The following is a 20,110-nucleotide window of genomic DNA, read 5'->3' on the forward strand; positions in this document are numbered from 1 at the left end:
GGAGTTCTACGTCAGATAACGATTATTCACTGAATAACATACAGGTATGTAGATTAAATTCCCGCAACAACATATATATATATATATATATATATATACACACACACACACACTCTTTCTTTACTCTTTTACTTGTTTCAGTCATTTGACTGTGGCCATGCTGGAGCACCGCCTTTAGTCGAGCAAATCGACCCCAGGATTTATTCTTTGTAAGCCTAGTACTTATTCTATCGGTCTCTTTTGCCGAACCGCTAAGTTATGGGGACGTAAACTCACCAGCATCGGTTGTCAAGTGATGTTGGGGGGACACAGACACACAAACATACACACACACGCACACACACACATACACACACACACACATACATACATATATATATACTATATACGACGAGATTCTTTCAGTTTCCGTCTACCAAATCCACTCTCAAGGCTTTGGTCGGCCCGAGGCTATAGTAGAAGACACTTGTCCAAGGTGCCACGCAGTGGTACTGAACCCGGAACCATGCGGTTCGTAAGCAAGCTACTTACCAAACAGCCACTCCTACGCCTATATATATAAAATCTTTTATTTGTTTGTCATTAGACTGCGACCATGCTGGAGCATTGTTGCATTGGAGGATTTTTAGTCGAATGTATCGATTCCAGTACTTACTGTTATTTTTTTTAAAGCCTGGTATTCATTTTTATCAGTCTCTTTTGCCGAACCGCTAGCCTACGTGAACGTAAAGACACCAACACCGGTTGTCAAGCGGTGATAGGGAACAAACACAGACACAAACGCACACACACACACACACATATATATATATGTGCTTGTAGTGATAAATTACATGGTTATTGACGTTATGTCTATTTTGGCATTAGAAATTTTTTCTTTTGCCCTTACTTATAAATATATATAAATAAATATATATATATATATATATATATATATATATATATATATTATATATACATACACACACACACATACATACATATATATATATATATATATATATATATATATATATATATACATGTATGTGCGCGCGCGCGCGTGAGACAAGCTTCTCACAGTTTCCGTCTACCAAATCCATTCACAACGCTTTCGTCGGCCCGAGACTACATCAGAATACTCTAAACCTGTAATCATGTGGTTCGGAAGCAAAGTTCTTACTACACACCCACGCCTGCGCGTGGCTACACAGAGAGAGAGAGAGAGAGAGGAATTTGTTTACCAACACCATGTTTCCGACTTCAGTCCCACTGCGTGGCACCTTCGACGAGTATTTTCTACTAAAGCCTCGGCTCGATCACAACCTTGTGAGTGCATTTCGTTGACGAAGACTGAAAGAAAATTTTGTGTGTGTGTGATTGTGTGTATATGTGTGGGTGTGTGTATCTATGTCTGTGCCTGTGTCTGTCTGTCTGTCAGTCTGTGTGAGTGTGTATCTATATCTGTGTTTGTCTGTGCTTGTTCCCAACTACCGCTTCATAGCCGGTATTAGTGTGTTTTCGGCCCTGTGACTTGGTGATTCGAAAAGAAAAAGAAAAAAAATAGAATAAGTACGAAGCTTTAAAAAAAAGTAATGGATCTTTTCGGTTTGAACGGCAGTTTTTAAAAATAATTTCCACGTAACTAAACACTTTTAAACTTCGTATACTGGTAGAATGTGTTTATAAAACATCTTTTTCTCTTGCCTTTATTGAGAACATTCTATAGTTTGTAAGATATTCGTTTTTTTTCTTCAGTTTCTGCAGTTTCAACCAATCAATGACGTCTATTGAGGTAAAAACATTCTGTACCGTATGAATATGTCCCTCGTTTAAGAAACAGATTGGGTTTATTTACATTTCTGAAGAAAAAAAGATACCCTTCCCCCCACCCTAACCCTAAAACAGATTGAAATGCACTAGATCGATACTAGGGTCATAATTATGGGTGACAATTTCATATGACACCGCTAGAAAAACTGCCGTTCAAACTGAAAAGTGGTTGATTCCTTCGATTAAAGTTTTTCTATATAGTGTTTCATTATGGCCGTGGTTTGATGATTGAAACTAGATGTGTGTGTGTGTGTGTGTGTGTGTGTGTGTGTGTGTGTGTGTGTGTGTGTGTGTGTGTGCGTGCGTGTTTGTGTGTGTGTGTGTGTTTGTGTGTGTGTGTGTGTCTAATATACTCGAGCACGTACGTGTATTCATATTTACGTCAGCCTCGTACGTATATCGGTAGTTTACGTATACTATTAAGACCTAAACAATTTTAATGCTATCTCCCTCATTTCCTATTCTTTAACAAAGTAAGATACGTACTTACTAAGGTTCGGAATTTATTTCAAACCTGATTTTTACCGACCATCACTCACCAACCATTTCTGGTTTCTGATTTTAATTACTACTCTTCGTTAAAATAAAATGCGAAAGGCAGTATTGTAGAAAATAAAGACAGTCGTTACCTACATATTTATTGAAAGTATTTTGTTAATTTACGTTTGCTCCAACAACTGTGGCATGGGAAACAGAAACGATATCGAGTTGTATTTATTATTACACAGTAAGAATGTGTGTGTGTGTGTGTGTGTGTGTGGTGTGTGTGTGTGTGAAAAGGGCGGGCGTTGTCTCACAAGCAGTTGTGCAGCCAAAAGTGTTAGTAAATGTGGTCGGATTGACCTGAAAATGTGCTCAATTGAAAGGCGTGGTCTCTAGGGCAAAATGCCTCATCTTTAAAATGTGGCCCGAGTACACCCGAATGAAATCGGGTTATAATACTAATACATATGGGCGCAGGAGTGGCTGTGTGTAGGTAGCTTGCTTACCAACCACATGCTTCCGGGCTCAGTACCACAGCGTGGCAATATGGGCAAGTATCTTCTACTATAGCCTCGGACCGATCAAAGCCTTGTGAGTGCATTTGGTAGACGGAAACTGAAAGAAGACCATCGTATGTATGTATGTGTGTGTGTGTGGTGTGTGTGTGTGTGTGTGTGTGTGTGTGTGTGTGTATGTGCATGTGTATTTGTGCTTGTCCCCCAACATCGCTTAACTACTGAATAAGTACTAGGATTACAAAGAGTTAGTCTTGGGGTCGATTTGCTCGACTAAAAGGCGGTGCTCCAGCATGGCTGCAGTCAAATGACTGAAACAAATAAAAGAATAGAAGAATTATATATATATATATATATACACACACACACAACACATATATATATATATATATATATTATATATATATATATATGCAGAATACATACATACAGATGCACACACATACATACATACATATATACATGTGCATGCACACACATATATACATACACACACATGCATACATACATTACATACACACATACATACATACGTACATGCATGTGTAGCGAAGACGCTTAAGGAAAAATCCTCTCTCTCTCTGTTATACATACATAAATACGGACGTAGTAGATAACAGCTAGCCTCGGCTGCTCTTTTGGACCCTGTTGTGTCCACTACACTGTTGGTTAGTATTGGTGCACTTTTGTCACATTCTCTGTTACGCGCCAATGTGCAACTCAACCAATCGAAGCCTTCTGATAAGGTCACAAACACCTTCCACGCTGCAATTGTTTTTTGTTTCAGCACACAATCTCAGATCAGGTCACTTGCTATGCAAGTACATCTCCGTAATATATATACACATCGTGAAGTATGTTTGCCACCTAAATGTGACTGACACATATGGGACGATACTACTGTAGTTTATAGCTCCAGGAAGACACACTATCAGTGCCTGATCAGTATTTGCGAAGGGAAATCATCATTCCCATCTCTAGCCTTACGCGATACACACGGATTCGGGATGAGAAGTGATTCCGAACGCAAAATACTATATGCTTTTTCCAGTGACAAACCGTCGTTGTTGATCTCGAAATATATATAAAGAAAAAAGAACAAAAAAACTTTGTTTATTGAGAAGACAAGTTGGTTTGGAGAGTTAGCCAATTAACTAGGGGAAACAACTCTGCAAAGGGTAGTACAATGACTTATCTCCCCTGAACTAAAATACTACAACGGCTGTTTATCATGGCTAAACAACTACAGTTTAGAAGAAGATGATGATGATGACGACGACTTACTATGGTTTTAAATTAAGCTTTTTTTTCCCATTTATATGGAGTTACACTACAGTAACTGTTATGTCAATATTTTGTAACCTTCTAAAAACACGTAAATAACAGTTGCAAGCAACTCCTTATGCCAGTTTCTTTCGGTCCTTTACGTTTTGACTTCAAATGTCCCTCTTATGTCTCCCCGCCATATTTTAACTTTGTCTTTCATAATTGCGAGATTGAGAAATTTAAAATATCGGTCAAATTGCGAAGAAGTAGCATTGAATAAAATACGTTCATGTAAAGTCGATGTAATACGTTCAAGCACGTCCAGAAGTGAGAAAATCTTGCTCTTCTGCATTTCAATGACATCCAAATGTGTTTTCACACAGTCCAAATGTGTTTTCACACATCGTCTATGAAGAGAATTTTCTTCCGAGACTATTCTTGCGGTGATAGGTCTTCTCACGTCTGAATACTCTCGAAAATGTTCAATATGACTTCATACGAATATATTTTATTCAAAGCTGCTTCGCCCGAGTTTATTATTCATTAATTCTAACTTGATCAAGCTTTATGTACATCAGCAAATATAAATTGTGTCCTGTTCTAATAAGACTGAATTCCTTGTCGCGATGAGAATGATAGTTATTGGATATTTTCGGTTTGAACGGCAGTTTTTTTCTAGCGGTGTCATATGAAATTGTTACCCATAATTATGACCCTAGTATCGATCTATTGCATTTCAATCTCTTTTAGGGTTAGGATTAGGGTTAGGGGTGGGGGGAAGGGTATCTTTTTTTCTTCACAAATGTAAATAAACCCAATCTGTTTCTTAAACGAAGGACATATTCATACGGCACAGAAGGCTTTTTACGTCAATACACGTCATTGATTGGTTGAAATTACAGAAATTGAAGAAAAAAACAACGAATATCTTATAAACTATAGAATTTTCTCAATAAAGCCAAGAGAAAAAGATGTTTTATAAACACATTCTACCAGTATACGAAGTTTAAAATTTTTTAGTTACCTAGAAATTATGTTAAAAACTGCCGTTCAAACCGAAAAGATCCTAGTTATTATTTGTTGCTGACAACGCAAAAGAAAGCAGAAAAACGTACTTCCCATGATCCAGTGATGTCATTCACATTCTAACATATGTAATAAATATTAACAACCACATATACTTAACGTACAAGTATCATGTATTTGCCAATAGGTTGCGATATGGCGTCGTGGAGATTACTCTCTCAAAGCTCCGGGTATTAAAACACCTTCAAGTCATGGACGGGAATGACAACTCACCCTAAATCAATTCAGGGATGATGGACATCGATGTTTTACCGCTTTTGTGGCTTATCGATATCACGTACCCGAATCGAATTGGAGGTAAATCGTACCGCCAGTTCAAGACTTATATGTACATAGTGTAAAAATTGTGCAGGTATAAGCCATAAAAATGGCGAAACATCGATGTCCATCACTCCTATATGAGATTAGGCGTAAATTATTTCGCCTGTCTGTGACTTTCAGATGTTTTAACACCTGACACGTCGAGGGAATAATCTCCACCACACCAAATGGCAGCCTATCGGGAAACACACAAACCATATATGTTAAGTATGCGTGGTCGATGTTTATTACACTAAAGCCTGCTTCTATTTCGTATTTGAATTTAAGATATATGCTTTCACACATGTCGTCTCGAAGGAGAATTTTCTCTCAGATTATTTCTACAGTTGAAGTTCTTCTCACGTTTGAGTGTACGCGAACGTGTTAAATTTAACTTTGCACGAATATTTTCAACGCTACTTTGCGCAGTTATACATATAGCAGCACCAGCGCCAAGCAGCGATTAAGATGGAAGAAGGATAAAGAGCCAGAAACGTACATCTGGGAATCCAATAGGGGGAAGCACTGGGCAGATATGGTACTTTTACCATAAGAGAATATTTTTCTCCATGGCAACTGTTGTTAATTTGCCTTTAGAAGATAAAATATGAGACAAACATATTTTAAATAACCTAAAGTTTGCAGTTATGTTGCTGACCAACTGATAAAACAAAAATACAGATAGAAAAAATCACATCTTTAATTCTAGAATTAGTGGTGAATTCTAAAATCAAAGGTGTAATTTTCTCTATTTGTATTTTTGTTATCTAATACTCTGAATTTCTCGAAATTCTGCCAAATAATATTTGAATCTACTTGTCACACACGAGGAATTAACTCATCATCATCGTTTAACGTCCGCCTTCCATGCTAGCATGAGTTGGACGATTTTGACTGAGGGCTGGCAAACCAGACGGCCGCACCAAGCTCCAATCTTGATCTGGCAGAGTTTCTACAGCTGGATGCCCTTCCTAACACCAACCACTCCGAGAGTGCAGTGGGTGCTTTTTACGTGCCACCGGCATGGGGCCAGTCAGGCAGTACTGGCAATGACCTCGCTCGAATCTTTTTACACATGCCACCGGCACATTATATCTGGACAACGTAACACAAACGGCGAGCTGGCAGAATTGTTAGCACGCCGGGCGAAATGCATAGCCGTATTTTGTCTGTCGCTACGTTCTGAGTTCAAATTCCACCGAGGTCGACTTTGCCTTTCATCCTTTCAGGGTTGATAAATAAAGTACCAGTTACGCACTGGGGTCGACGTAATCGACTTAATCCCTTTGTCTATCCTTGTTTGTCCCCTCTATGTTTAGCCCCTTGTGGGCAATAAAGAAATATATATATGTTATGGGTTTCTTTCAGTTTTTGTTTACCAAATCTACTAACAAGGTTTTAGTTGAGTTGGCACTATAGTAAAACACACTTGCCCAAGATGTTGTACAGTGGAACTGAACCTAAGAGTGTATGGTAAAAACAACTTTCTCAACACAAAACTATAACTGCAGTTTTAAACAAAAGCATCAAAATTTTTATTGAATTTTAAAATAAATGGAATGTCAAATAGTTTTGTTGAAACTTATTGAAAGGGGTTGTTTGTTTTTTTTATTTCATTTTTAAATAATTTCTGGTTTTTAATTCCTGAAAGTGGTTTTAACTTGGTTGACAACTTGAAACATTATCACCAGATGACTTTACTTTCTTCAGTTCATTGAGAATCTCTTTTTCAAATGATAGCACTTCTTTTGGCTTTTTGTACTGTAAACAAACATAGGTAAAAATATTTAATATCAATTTAATGCTGAATTGTTATTGTTGAATAGAAAACAAATTACTGTATTCAAAATTGTTATATAAGAAAATTATTAATTGTCAATCCCTCTTGATTATGAGGTACACTGACTCACTACTTCATCTTCCTTGACAGTGAACATCAACAGACCAAAATACACACACACATGTATATGAATATACGTATATATATCAACAAACCTTAATACAAATATATATATATATATATATATAATATATATGCATATATGTATGTGTATGTATATATATATATGTATATGCATATATGTATATATATATATATATATATGTATGGATGCTTTGACTGAGGATTGGCAAGCCAGGAGGCTGCACCAGGCTCCAATCTGATCTGGCAAGGTTTCTCAGAGTGGTTGGCATTAGGAAGGACATCCAGTTGTAGAAACCTTGCCGAATCAGATTGAAGCCTAGTGGAGCCTCCCAGCTCACCAGTCCTCACTCAAATCATCCAACCTATGGCAGCATGAAAAGCGGACATTAAATGATGATTAAATGATGATGATGATTTTTTCTTCTTTCAAAATAAGTTTTAGAAACAATAAGCAAATAAAGACAAAAAATACTTACTGATATGATTAAAGTATTATTGATATGAGAAAACGTTATTGCTTCTTTATTCAGCGTAAGTTCAAGGCGAACCATGTCTGTTATTGAGAACTTCTTGTAGTATCTGAACGTTGAAAGAACAAAGATGTATTTCAATTAATTTCTTCAATAGAAATGTTAGCTCTCATGTACTAAATCATCAAAAGAAGACAATTCACTTTGGATTTCCAGCATAGGCACAATATTGGTGGGATGTGAATGGGTTACAGACAATGATATCAATGTCAGTATTTGTACTGTATTTCATTAACTCTATCCGTTGCTTCACCAATTCTTCTAATCCAGTGTCTTGAGACAACCTAATATTACTAATACAAATGAAACAGTGGCCTACAATTTTTATATTATACATTATATATTATCTTTATTATTTTGCTTGTTTCAGTCATAAGACTGCAGCCATACTGGAATCTTGAAGAGTTTAGTTGAAGAAATCAATCCCAATACTCTTCCTAAAATATGGAACTTATTCTATTGAGTTTTTTTTTTTGTGTGGAACCAATAAGCAACAGAGATGTAAACAAACAAACACCTCAAGTGGTGAGGAGACAAACACAAAGATGCATACACACACATACATGCATAGATAGATAAACATATATCACCATCATCATTATTTAACATCCATGTTTCATGCTGGGATGAGTTGGATGGTTTGACAGGAACTGATATGTCAAGAGACTGCATCAAGCTCCAGTGTCTGCTTTGGCATAGGTTTTATGGTTGGATGCCCTTCTTGATGCCAACAAGTTTCCAGCAAGGGGTTGAGGTGATTTTTTTTCATGCCACCAAAGTGGAGCAGAATAGATTCCTGCAGAAAGACCTGCAAAGCTACACAGAAAAAAAAGGGTGGGGGAAGAAAGTGAACAGTAGGAGCTGCAGGGCTTCCACACAGTGGGACTGAACCTGAAACCACATGGCTGCAAAGCAAGCTTCTTAACCACAAAGCCATGCCTGCACCTAGTTTCAGTAAATTTAATACAACACATATACATAATGTATATGTGTAAATTTTACCAATAGTGATATGAACGGTTGGTATATCTACCTGCCTGTCTTATATTCAGAATTGTATATAAAATTATTTGCCACCTCACAGGGAAGATTTTTGTAATCTATTTTGAGAAATAGTACCCAAATCTACCTCAAACTCCTCTCAACTGAAAGGAGATGGAGAATGGCAGAAAGTTGAAATGGATTGGTTCTTTCTCAAGGTCTAATAACATAAATCAAAGATCAGGTAGTTCAGCTGATTGACCATTTGGAATAGTCTTTGAGGAAACTACTGGAGCAGAAACCATTCACATTCCATAAAATCATCATCATCATTTTGACAACCACTCTTCCATGCTTCCATGGGTCAGATGGAATTTGTTGAGGCAGATTTTCTGTAGCTGGATGCCTTTCCTGTTGCCAACTTTACATGTTTCTAAATGAGGCAGTATTTCCACATGGCCAAACTTATCAAAACAAGGTGACACAAACAAGCACCTGCAAGCACATACACACACACACATACTTTTCTACTCTAGGCACAAGGCCCCAAATTTTTTGGGGAGGAGGGGGGGGCAGTCGATTAGATCGGCCCCTGTATGCAACTAGTACTTAATTTATCAACCCTGAAAGGATGAGAGGCAAAGTTGACCTTGGTGGAATTTGAACACAGAATGTAAAAACACGAAATCCTGCTATGCATTTCACCTGGTGTGCCAACGTTTCTGCCAGCTCGCCGTCTTCACACACACACATATATATATGTAATATATGGGCCTCACGGAGGCAAAGTGGCTGAGTTCCTTTTGAGTGTTGGGCCACATAGAAGCAATGACCAAGACCTTTGTCATTATGTCATGTTTGAGAAGACCCATCAAGCCAAGCAAAATTGTAGTCATGGCAGATACCAGCATCACACATGTAACCACACCCTGGTGTCATGCAAATGGCACCTGTGTCTGTGGCACATGAAAGCACCTATTACACACTTGGAGAGGTTGGCATAAGCACAGGCAAGGTGAGTAGTGCTTTTTATGTAGCATAAGCACAGGCAAGGTCAGTTTTGGCAAGGTTTTTACAGCTGGATGCCCTTCTGAACACCAACCATTTTACAGTGTGGACTGTTGCTTTTAAGTGGCATGTGTATATCTATAAGTACATATATAACAGTTTTTTTCAGTTCCTGTCAACCAAATTCATTCACAAGACTTTGGTCAGGTCAGGACTATAGCAGAAAACACTTGCCCAAAGTGCCTTGCAGTGGGACTGAACCAGAAGCTATGTGATTAGGAAGCAAACTGCTTAACCACACAGCCACATAGATTTCATCATCATCATCATCATCATTTAGCATCCGTTCTCCATGCTAGCATGGGTTGGACGGTTCAACTGGGGTCTGTGAAGCTGGAAGGCTTCATCAGGCCCAGTCAGATCTGGCAGTGTTTCTACGGCTGGATGCCCTTCCTAACGCCAACCACTCCGTGAGTGTAGTGGGTGCTTTTTACGTGCCACCCGCACAGGTGCCAGACAGAGCTGGCAACGGCCACAAACGGATGGTGTTTTTACGTGTCACCGGCACGGGGCCAGGCGAGGCTGGCAACGGACACGAACGGATGGTGCTTTTACGTGTCACCGGCACGGGGCCAGGCGAGGCCAGGCGAGGCCAGGCGAGGCTGGCAACGGACACGAACGGATGGTGCTTTTACGTGCCACCAACACGGGGGCCAGACAGAGCTGGCATTTATAAAGACAAATTGAGAAACTCACTTTTTATTTGATGTTCGGACAATGACATTTTGTTTATCTTCATCCAAACTAATGCTGTAAGTATCAAGAGGGTATGGCAGGTTTCGAATTCTCCACTGAAATGAATCTTTTATATCTAATCGAATAAAAATTGGCTGAAATAATAAGAGAGAGAAGGATAATGAATATAATCAATGAATTAAAATTAATTCTGTTGCAGTCATTATTTGTTTTATTTTTTATCTTGTTACAAGCATTAGTCTGTGGCCAGGCTGGAGCACAACCTTGAATGGTTTTAGTTGAACAAATCAACCCTACTATTTATTTTTAAGTGTAGTATTCATTTTATCAGTCTCTTTTGTTGAGTCACTAAGTTACAGGAATATAAATAAACCAACACCGATTGTCAAGTGATGTTAGAACAAACACACACACACACACACACACAGGATTTCTCTCAGCTTCCATCTTAGAAAGCTTTGGTCGGCCTGATCTGTAGTAGAAATACTTTCCCAAGATGCTATGCAGTGGAACTGAAACCCAAGACCACAGGATTGGAAAGTAAGCTTTTTAACCACACAATCATGCTTGCATATACACACACACACAACACACACACTAGTGTGATATATAAGTATGATGTGTGTGTGTGCTTGTACGTGTTTGTGTATTTATTTATATTTGCCAGAAGTTTCTTATACTTGATGTTCTTGAAACCCTTAACGATGTTGGGAGCAAAAACATAATCACAGAAAAAAAGGAAAGCAAACATGTTTTGGTAATTAAGACACATCCTTTGGAGGTGAAGGTAGTTTTAATAAATGAGTTTTGATAAATGTTGTATGGTATTTGATATACCTGTATGTACTGGTGGCACGTAAAAAGCACAATTCGAGCATAGCTGATGCCAGTGCCGCCTAACTGGCACACGTGCCAGTGACACGTCTGTGCTGCCTGACTGGCTCCTATGCTGGTGGCATATAAAAAGTACCCACTACATTCTTAGAGTGGTTGGCATTAGGAAGGGCATCCAGCTGTAGAAACCTTGCCAAATTAGATTGGGACTTGGTGCAGCCTCCCGGATGCCAGTTCTCAATCAATCTGTCCAATCCATGCCAGCATGGAAAGCAAGGTTAAACAACAACGATGATGATGATGTACTTGTCTATTTTACTCATAAGAGGAAGCTTTCCAAATACCAGGAGCTAGTAGAGTAGTCCAGAAACTAGGCTGGAAGGCACATTGTAAGGTAACTGAAGTGGGCTGCTGGGATTTTGTGGAGCATTCATTCTGCAAAACACAGACTGGGTTTGGAGTTACTATTGCAGCAAAGAGACAGATCATAAATTCCATCACTGAAGCTGCAGAGGAGGCCACTAAGTGGCTTTGGATAAAGAGGCAGACCAACGGTTTGCTGCTATTTGGGATACAAGCTGAGACTCAATCAATCCTGGGTTGGGTCAATTGAGCAAGGATGGGTCTGATGTTGAAACACCCAAAACCCACTGTGACCCATTCATTATTGATGATGCATACCCTAGGGCATCTGTGAGATATATTTTCAAACTGAAAGCTAACCCAAGCTTTGTGAGTAAAAGCTAGGTAGGCAGAAACTGTGTGGAAGCCCATCTGATGGAGTGAACCAATTCTTATGGAATACACTTAATCCATTATCTGGTTTAATATCACCACTAGGTTCTTTGATGTCAAAATCAGGTTCTGCTAAATTGTAAGCATTCAGGCAAATCTCCAATCTGTGAAGTAGAGGCACATGGCTTAGTGGTTAGGATGTTGGACTCAAGATTGTAAGATTGTGGTTTCGATTCATGGATTGGGTGACGTATTGCTCTAGTCCACTCAGCTGGCAAAAATGAGTAACCCTGTGATGGACCAGCATCTTGTCCAGGTAGGGAATATATATGCCATGGAAACCAGGAAAACAGCCCTTATGAGTCACCATGACTCAAGAAGAAGGTAACCTTTATCTTTACCAGACTGTGAATAAATTTTCACTGTCCTTCATCAGCCACAGTGACCCTATGTAAAAGATTATGGGCATTTCTCTACCTCCCCAAACAACTGTATTTGATGGTGTAAAAGATGCACAGGCCTATTAGACACACTCCAATTTCAGCAGTGCATATTTAGGAAAGAAAAAGTCTTTAGTGTACTAAAGCTTATAGGAAGCCTAACTTCAGATATAGGACCAGGGTTGATGTTTTTGAGACATTTTTTTTATTTTTGTAAAAAAAAAAGTGCATCTTATATGTCATCAGATATGATAATCTATAAAAGAAAAATATTTTTAAAATACTCTTACGTTACTAATATTCTCTTGAAGAGTTAATTCCTTGAATTCTGGAATTGGTAGACTTGATTCCCCAACCTCATACTGCCAAACATCAAAATCCCCTAGTGTACGTTTATGGCGCCATTTACGAACTGAAAAATACAATTTAAAGAATAAAATTTGTAAATCAAAAACAGTAAAATGGAAATTATTAGCTACTGTAAGATACTTTCACAGGGTAGAATTCCCTGAAAACAGTTATTTTTGTATATAAATCTAAGCACTTTTTCTCTGTTCTCTTGATTCCTAGTCTTTAAACATTCTACGAAGAAAATAAAATAAAAACATGAACTTCTTCCAGGTTGTAATTATTTCCATCTTTAATGAAATGCTTAATTAATAAGGCTAGATTATATCATGCTGACAATTTACAAAAAGAATGAAACATTACTATACATAATTACCAAGAAGTAGAAATTTTCAAGAACTTTGTAATAAGTAAGCAAAAAAGAATTAAACATGTGAATGCTATGCATATTTTTCCTTATAATTCCCTAATCCCAATCACAAATTTCTAATCCAGCTTCATATTATGATGAAATGATTATATCCCTTGTAATGGCTGTGACTGCAAGGAGAATAACATGAATATATTTTTGAGACATTTGCAAATTCAACTTTGATGCACTCTTGTGAATTATCATCATCATCATCATTTAACATCCATTTTCCATGCTGGTATGGGCTGAATGATTTGGCTGAAGTCTGAAAAGTCAGGCTCCAATCGGATCTGGCTATGATTGTATAGCTGGATGCCCTTCCTAACGCCAACCACTCCAAGAGTGTAGTGGATGCTTTTTACATGCCACTGGCACAGGAGCCAGTCAGGCGGCCCTGGCATCGATCATGTTCAGATAGTGCTTTTTACAAGCATCTGGCACGGGAGCCAGTCAGGCGGACCTGGCATCGACTATGTTTGGATGGTGCCTTTTACATGCCACAAGTACAGGAGCAAGTCAGGAGCACTGGCATCAACCAGCTTCAGATGGTGCATTTTACATGCTACTGGAACAGGAGCCAGTCAGGGGGCACTGGCCACATCTACAATTTTGGTTTTACTTGAATCAACAGGCCTTCTCAAGCATATCATATTGCCCAATGCATCAAGGGTACTCTTAAATGAGCCAGACATGCAACACTGGCATCAGTCATGGCTGTGATCTCACTTTAGTTGCCGGGTCTTCTCAATCACAGCAGTTATTTCTCTTGCACACCACATCTGATGCTTCTTATGTCCAACTTTTCTCTCAGGGCGCTCACACTCTGTCATGTATGCACAATGACATTACACATCCAGCGGATCATATTAGCTTCATTTCTTTCAAGCCTATGCATGTCCTCAGCAGTCATGGCCCATGTTTCACTGCCGTGTAGCATGGCAGTTCGCACACATGCATCATACAGTCTACCTTTCATCCTGAGCAAGAGGCCCCTAGTTGCTAGCAGAGGTAGGAGCTCCCTGAACTTTGCCTAAGCTATTCTTATTCTAGCCACTACACTCTCAAAGCAACCACTCGCACTACAGACTTGGTTGCCTTGGTAGTAGAAGCTATCAACTACTTCTAGTTTTTCCCCCTGGTATGTGATGGAATTTGTTTTCTGTACATCTTCAGAGTTTATTGCCCCTGTGCATCTGCCACACACAAAAACTATTTTCCCGGTTAACCTTCCTTTGATATTGCTGTACTTTTTATGTGTCCAAAGCTTACACCGGGTACATCATATGGAGTTTCTACCTACGCCGCTTCTACAGAGCAAGCAGAGCCATCTACCTGAAGGGGTTTGTGATTTGTCAGCCTTCCTACTTACTAAGACTTTGGTTTTTTCTAGGTTAGCCCTAAGGCCCTTCGATTCTAGACCTTGCTTCCACACCCTAAACTTCGTCTCTAGTTCTGGCAGTGACTTGGCTATTAGAGGAAGGTCATCAGCATAGAGGAGCTCCAAAGGGCAGCTTGTCTTGAATTCCTCTGTTATTGCCTGGAGGACTATGAAGAATAAGATGAGGCTGAGGACTGATCCTTGGTGAACCCCTACTTCTACCCAAAATTCTTCACTATACTCATTGCCAACTCTCACCTTACTAACAGCATCCCTGTACAAGGCTTGTACAGCTCTTACCAACCACTCGTCTATCCCAAGTTACCATATTGACAACCAGATAAGGGATTGGGAGACCCTGTTGGAGGCTTTCTCCAAATCAACAAAAACCAAGTACAGAGGTTTATCTTCAGCTAGATATTTCTCCTGCAGTTGCCTTACCAGTAATATAGCATTAGTGGTGCTTCTGCCTGGCACAAAACCAAACTGCATCTCATCTAGACTGACTCTCTCCCTAATTAGTTGGGCTATGACCCTCTCTGTAACATCATACTTAATTGAGATTTTCAGAGGTTTGAAGTAGAGGTGGGATGGAAAACATTACTTATTTTTATGTCTATATTGATGTTTCAGAAACTGTGGCAACTCCGAATGACAAACTGGGAATCTGATAATAGAGTTACATTTCTTGCAAGCTACAAAATTTTATAGATGCTCTCCTTCTAAATTATATGTACAACAAAATATATAAATGACATAATGAAAGCGTTTAATCATTTACCTATATATATATATTTGCTTCCCAATGATGTGTTTTCAGGTTCAGTCCCACTATGCAACCCCATGGGCAAGTGTCTGCTACTCTAGCCCCAGGCCAGCTAAAGCTTTTTGAGTAGATTTGATAGATGGAAACTGAAAGAGGCCTGTTGTACTGCTGTACATGAGTGTTTCCTTGTGTTGACATCATGCGATAATTGTACACAAACATCACCTTCATACAAGCAATACTCTTTGTTTCCAATCTTCCACGAAAAAAATATTTAATCATAGGGAAGTATTAGCTTGCTTGGAGAAAGGTATGGTTTAGCAACAGGAAAGGCATCCAGTCATTGAACATTTAAAATTTTGTGCAGTCTATGTAAGCATGGAAGACTAGGAGTTAGATGATGATGATGATGGTAATCTGCAGTGAATTGTATGTGTATGTGGTGTATGGAGAAAATGAGGGAAAACAAAAGCAGAAAAGATGGTGGTGGGTAGTTTCTAAATTATTTTGTAGGTTCCTGTACAAAGGCACCAAAAGTGGCAGAAATATATTTACCAAGTAACAATTTACTGCTTTGTTCATATTCTTCAGCCATTTGAGAACCATCTTGGAAAGAGTAGTGGACTTTAATTCGTCCTAAATAAACAAAGTTAGGCATGACAGTTAAAAGTTCTCAAAATAATTACGTACATTCAATAACGAAACTGACAAAACTTTATGCAAATATAAGAAATTATATAATTTTTCACAAGCAAACAAGGGGATGGAAGAAACAAATGAATTTATAATTTACTGAAGCCAAATTCTACAAGGACGCCTATTCTTATGACACCATATAAAAATCTAAGTTGATTCTAGAAGCAATTATTCTTGCCAGTCGGGACACATGTTAAGCCAGCAAGGTATGTGTTTTGTGTTAAAATCTATGTACAGGAATGTTCTCCTGAAGAGAAGAATGGATCCACATTTGGTTCTTAACTTCAAAATTGCAATAGAGGACTAACCTTTTATTTTTATTTAGGTTTTAAATTTTATTTGTCATGTTGCTTGCCAACAGTATTTATAAATAAATAATAATAATAATAATAATAATGAAATTATTGTATACAGTGCTCAGGTGCACCACAACTTGTCAGAAAGTGCATATAAAGTACATGCAGTAATATAGAAATGTCTGGAAAGCGAACAATGTATGAGTCAGATACATGCTTGTGTGTGTATGGAGGGGAGAAAATCAAGTGTAGTGTTGGCGAATCTCAGGAAGCATGGAAGTTTTGAAGGATGCAGTGCTCCGACAACTAACAACCGATGCCGGCAGTTTGTTCCATGCTTCAGCAACTCTCAGCATGAAAAAATGTTTCCTGAAGTCATGGGAGCTGTGCTGTTTTCTTACTTTGTAAATATGTCCACGGGTGTTAGATGGGTGGAGTTTGAAGAGGTGCTCAGAGTTATTGTTTGTGCGATGGTTGATAATTTTATGGGTGTCTGCCAAATCAGCTGTCAGACGTCGGAGTTTCAATGTGTCCATGCCCAGGGAAGTAAGGCATTCAGGATATGGCAAATGCCTGATGGAGGGTATTCTTTTGGTTGCACACCGCTGAACAGCTTCCAGACGATTGATGTCCTGGGCAAGATAGGGGTTCCAGACCGGTGATGCAAATTCCAGGTGAGGTCTTACCATAGCTATATAAAGCCGCAGAGCGGCTCACAAAGGATTTGGTGAGTGATGCCAAGACACCCTCAGCCTTCTTGATAATTTTAGCGATGTGTTTTGTCCAACGCAAATCACTGTCGACAATAACACCCAGGTCACGTTCACATGAAGACTTTTTGAGACTAGTGTTGTGGAGGGAGTAGGTGGATGCTGGGTTTCTCCTCCCAAAATGCATGGTGGTACATTTGTCCACAGCCAGCTTGAGTTGCCAGTCCATGATCCACTGCTGCATTGTGTCCAGGTCTGCTTGCAATAGAGATCTATAGTGTACAGGATTTGACCTCTTTATTTCGAGGTACAGCTTGATGTCATCTGCATATTTCAGCACTGTGGCATTCTTTAAGTTGGCATCTATGTCATTAACAAATGCAACAAATAAAAGGGGGCCAAGAACAGATCCCTGTGGTACACCAGATGTCATCTCATAGGGCGAAGAGTGCTGTCCTAGAACTGTGACAACCTCTTTTCGGCTGAAAATAAAGGACTTTAACCAGTTATAGAGTTCGTCTCTTACACCCAACGCAGAAAGCTTCACCATAAGTCTTTTGTGTGGCACAGAGTTAAAAGCCTTAGCAAAGTCCAGGTAAACAACATCCACCCAGGATCCGCGATCAGTGATTTGGGTAACGTCCTCAAGAAACTCGATGAGTTGATTACAGCAGCTGGAGTTAGGAATAAATCCGAATTGTGACGGTGGATGAGGCTGTGAGACTTCCAGAAGTTCCAGAGGGTTTCTCTGATACAGGATTCCATCAGTTTGGCGATGCAGCTAGTAAGACTGACGGGGCGATAGTTGACAGGCGATGTGCGGTCGCCTTTTTTGAACAGAGGGATGACACTGGCAGTTTTCCACTATTCTGGAGTAACACCATTGTCAAGACAGAATTGGAAGAATAGAGAAAGTTGGCTTAGAAGAAAGTACCCATCGCGTTTGAGAAGTAGGTATGTAACACCATCGATACCAGGAGAGGCATAATTTATAGTTGAGGAAAAATAATATAAGTGATTATAGTGGCTTTATGGCGGTTTTGACTTCTATTTCTAGGCATGTAAGAGTTAGTGAGAATGGAGTCTGGCTGACCAGCTGAACAAAATGCCATCTCTAAAGAAAAGGGCACAAAAGGACAACTATGGTAACTCACCAATGAAGCAGTTGTTTCATCCCCCACTCTCTCACTGGCTCACTTTATTTTCTCTTACAACATCACCCTCTTTCTATTTGTAATTGCTACTTCACAATGATGAGAACACAAACACAAACTATACAAGGAAAATCTACAACATCTATCATTACTTCGCATGCTTTTCCATTTACTAATTATACATACCAACCCATCGTGGTTTTGGATTTTTTTTACAATGTGACAGTAAATAAATATTTTCTTTACAACTTCAAAATGTTATATTGAACTTTTAATTTAAATTTGGCTATCTAGGATCAAATTCACGCTATTCCTGCATGATTCACAACATATATATATATGTATATGTGTTTGTATATATATATATATATATATATATATGCAGATAGACAGATAGATGCAGATGCACACAGACACACACAAACACATGTATGTGTGTGTTTAGCATAAAACCTTTAGATAGATGCTTACTTAAAAGTGTTACAAGAACATGTACATACGGTCAGTCAGTCGCCCTGCTAGAAACAGCAGCCAAATTCCTCTTATATTACATCCTTTCATAGGTTTGTCATGAGCCCCAGGACACACAAAGATGGAGCTTAACATGATTTCCATATGTATAAGTGACTGAGATGACAACACTTCTTCCAAACGGCGATCCGACTATTTCTAGAACTCATTTGGAGCTGAGCGGGCTGGAGCAACGTGAAATGGAAGACAAGAATACAAAGCCCTGCTCGGTCCCAGTAACAAAACTACGATCTTACAACCGTGAGTGCAAAACCTTAAACACAATCCCACGCACCCGTCCGTAAGGTAAGAAAAAAAGAGATGCAGTGGCTTCAAGTCGAATGATTTCAATGACAGGTCTACTTGAATAGAGCTGATCTGGGAACAAAAAAAAAAAAGCAACAATGTTGTCATTCGACTGGCTAAAAATAAAAGCTAAATAGCTTTCATATTACACCCTACAGTTAAAAAAAAAAGGGTATACATTGGCTAAACTAATCCTATTTGTGAAAAAGGTCGAATGTTTACAAATGATACAACGAAACGAGTTTAAACATCGAGATGAAATGTAATCACTTTGACCGAGCCTTTACGTATTTTTTCTTGTAATAAATTTGTGATTCAATAAAATCTATAATCGTTAAAAAAATCGTATAGCTGCAAATTAAAGAACATTTAAACTTCGCTGCTTTTCTACAATGTTCAAACTCATAACACATCTTCGTGTTTATATCTATGTGTTAGGAACGAAAGATTTCATTCACATGGCTTTTACTTTAAATCATAAAACTAAAAAGTATCATAGGCAATTAATTTCAAGAATCTAATGCTTCAACGAACATACCATCTTGTGTTATACAAGTTTTCTGAGCGGATTTCAATTTTTCGACCCAGTCTGATGCCATCCCGTCGCTATGCAGCAATCCTAAACACACTTTGGTTATTAAAGAGTGACTAAGGGGGAGATTATTTCATGCAAGTCTAACCGAACTTAGTTCTCTATGCGATAGACCGATGTTCTGCTGAGAAATAATGTTATCGTGTCGGTGTTAACCTTAACTATGGAACGAAATAGAGAACATAAACTAAATCTTCAACACAAAGAAATAATACTATGAAAAGCTATAAATTTTTCCATTAAACAGAAATAAAGTAACAGTTTAACCTGGA

At 38.7% G+C, this 20,110-nt stretch overlaps 1 protein-coding gene across 1 annotated transcript; it reads right to left on the bottom strand.

Moving 5' to 3' along the window:
• Positions 1–7,077: 7,077 nt before the first annotated feature.
• On the bottom strand, positions 7,078–19,993 carry LOC115218345 (protein DPCD). The gene is made up of 6 exons (XM_029788105.2): positions 19,785–19,993; positions 16,130–16,210; positions 12,961–13,082; positions 10,662–10,795; positions 7,863–7,965; positions 7,078–7,223 (listed from the first exon to the last, which is right to left on the bottom strand). Exons 1-6 carry the CDS (start codon positions 19,843–19,845, stop codon positions 7,119–7,121), a joined length of 606 nt encoding a protein of 201 aa, XP_029643965.1. The 5' UTR covers positions 19,846–19,993; the 3' UTR covers positions 7,078–7,118.
• Positions 19,994–20,110: the final 117 nt, after the last annotated feature.

This window comes from Octopus sinensis, linkage group LG1 (genome assembly GCF_006345805.1).
Source record: "Octopus sinensis linkage group LG1, ASM634580v1, whole genome shotgun sequence".
NCBI lineage: Eukaryota > Metazoa > Mollusca > Cephalopoda > Octopoda > Octopodidae > Octopus > Octopus sinensis.

What these genes read in the sequence shown, in the direction of transcription:
- LOC115218345 (XM_029788105.2), bottom strand. Translation starts at nt 19,845, where the DNA reads ATGGCATCAGACTGGGTCGAAAAATTGAAATCCGCTCAGAAAACTTGT. An exon ending in GTCCGAACATCAAATAAAAA is followed by an intron (nt 7,966 to 10,661) that starts GTGAGTTTCTCA and finishes TTCAACGTTCAG; the next exon opens with ATACTACAAGAAGTTCTCAA. An exon ending in ATAATACTTTAATCATATCA is followed by an intron (nt 7,224 to 7,862) that starts GTAAGTATTTTT and finishes GTTTGTTTACAG; the next exon opens with TACAAAAAGCCAAAAGAAGT.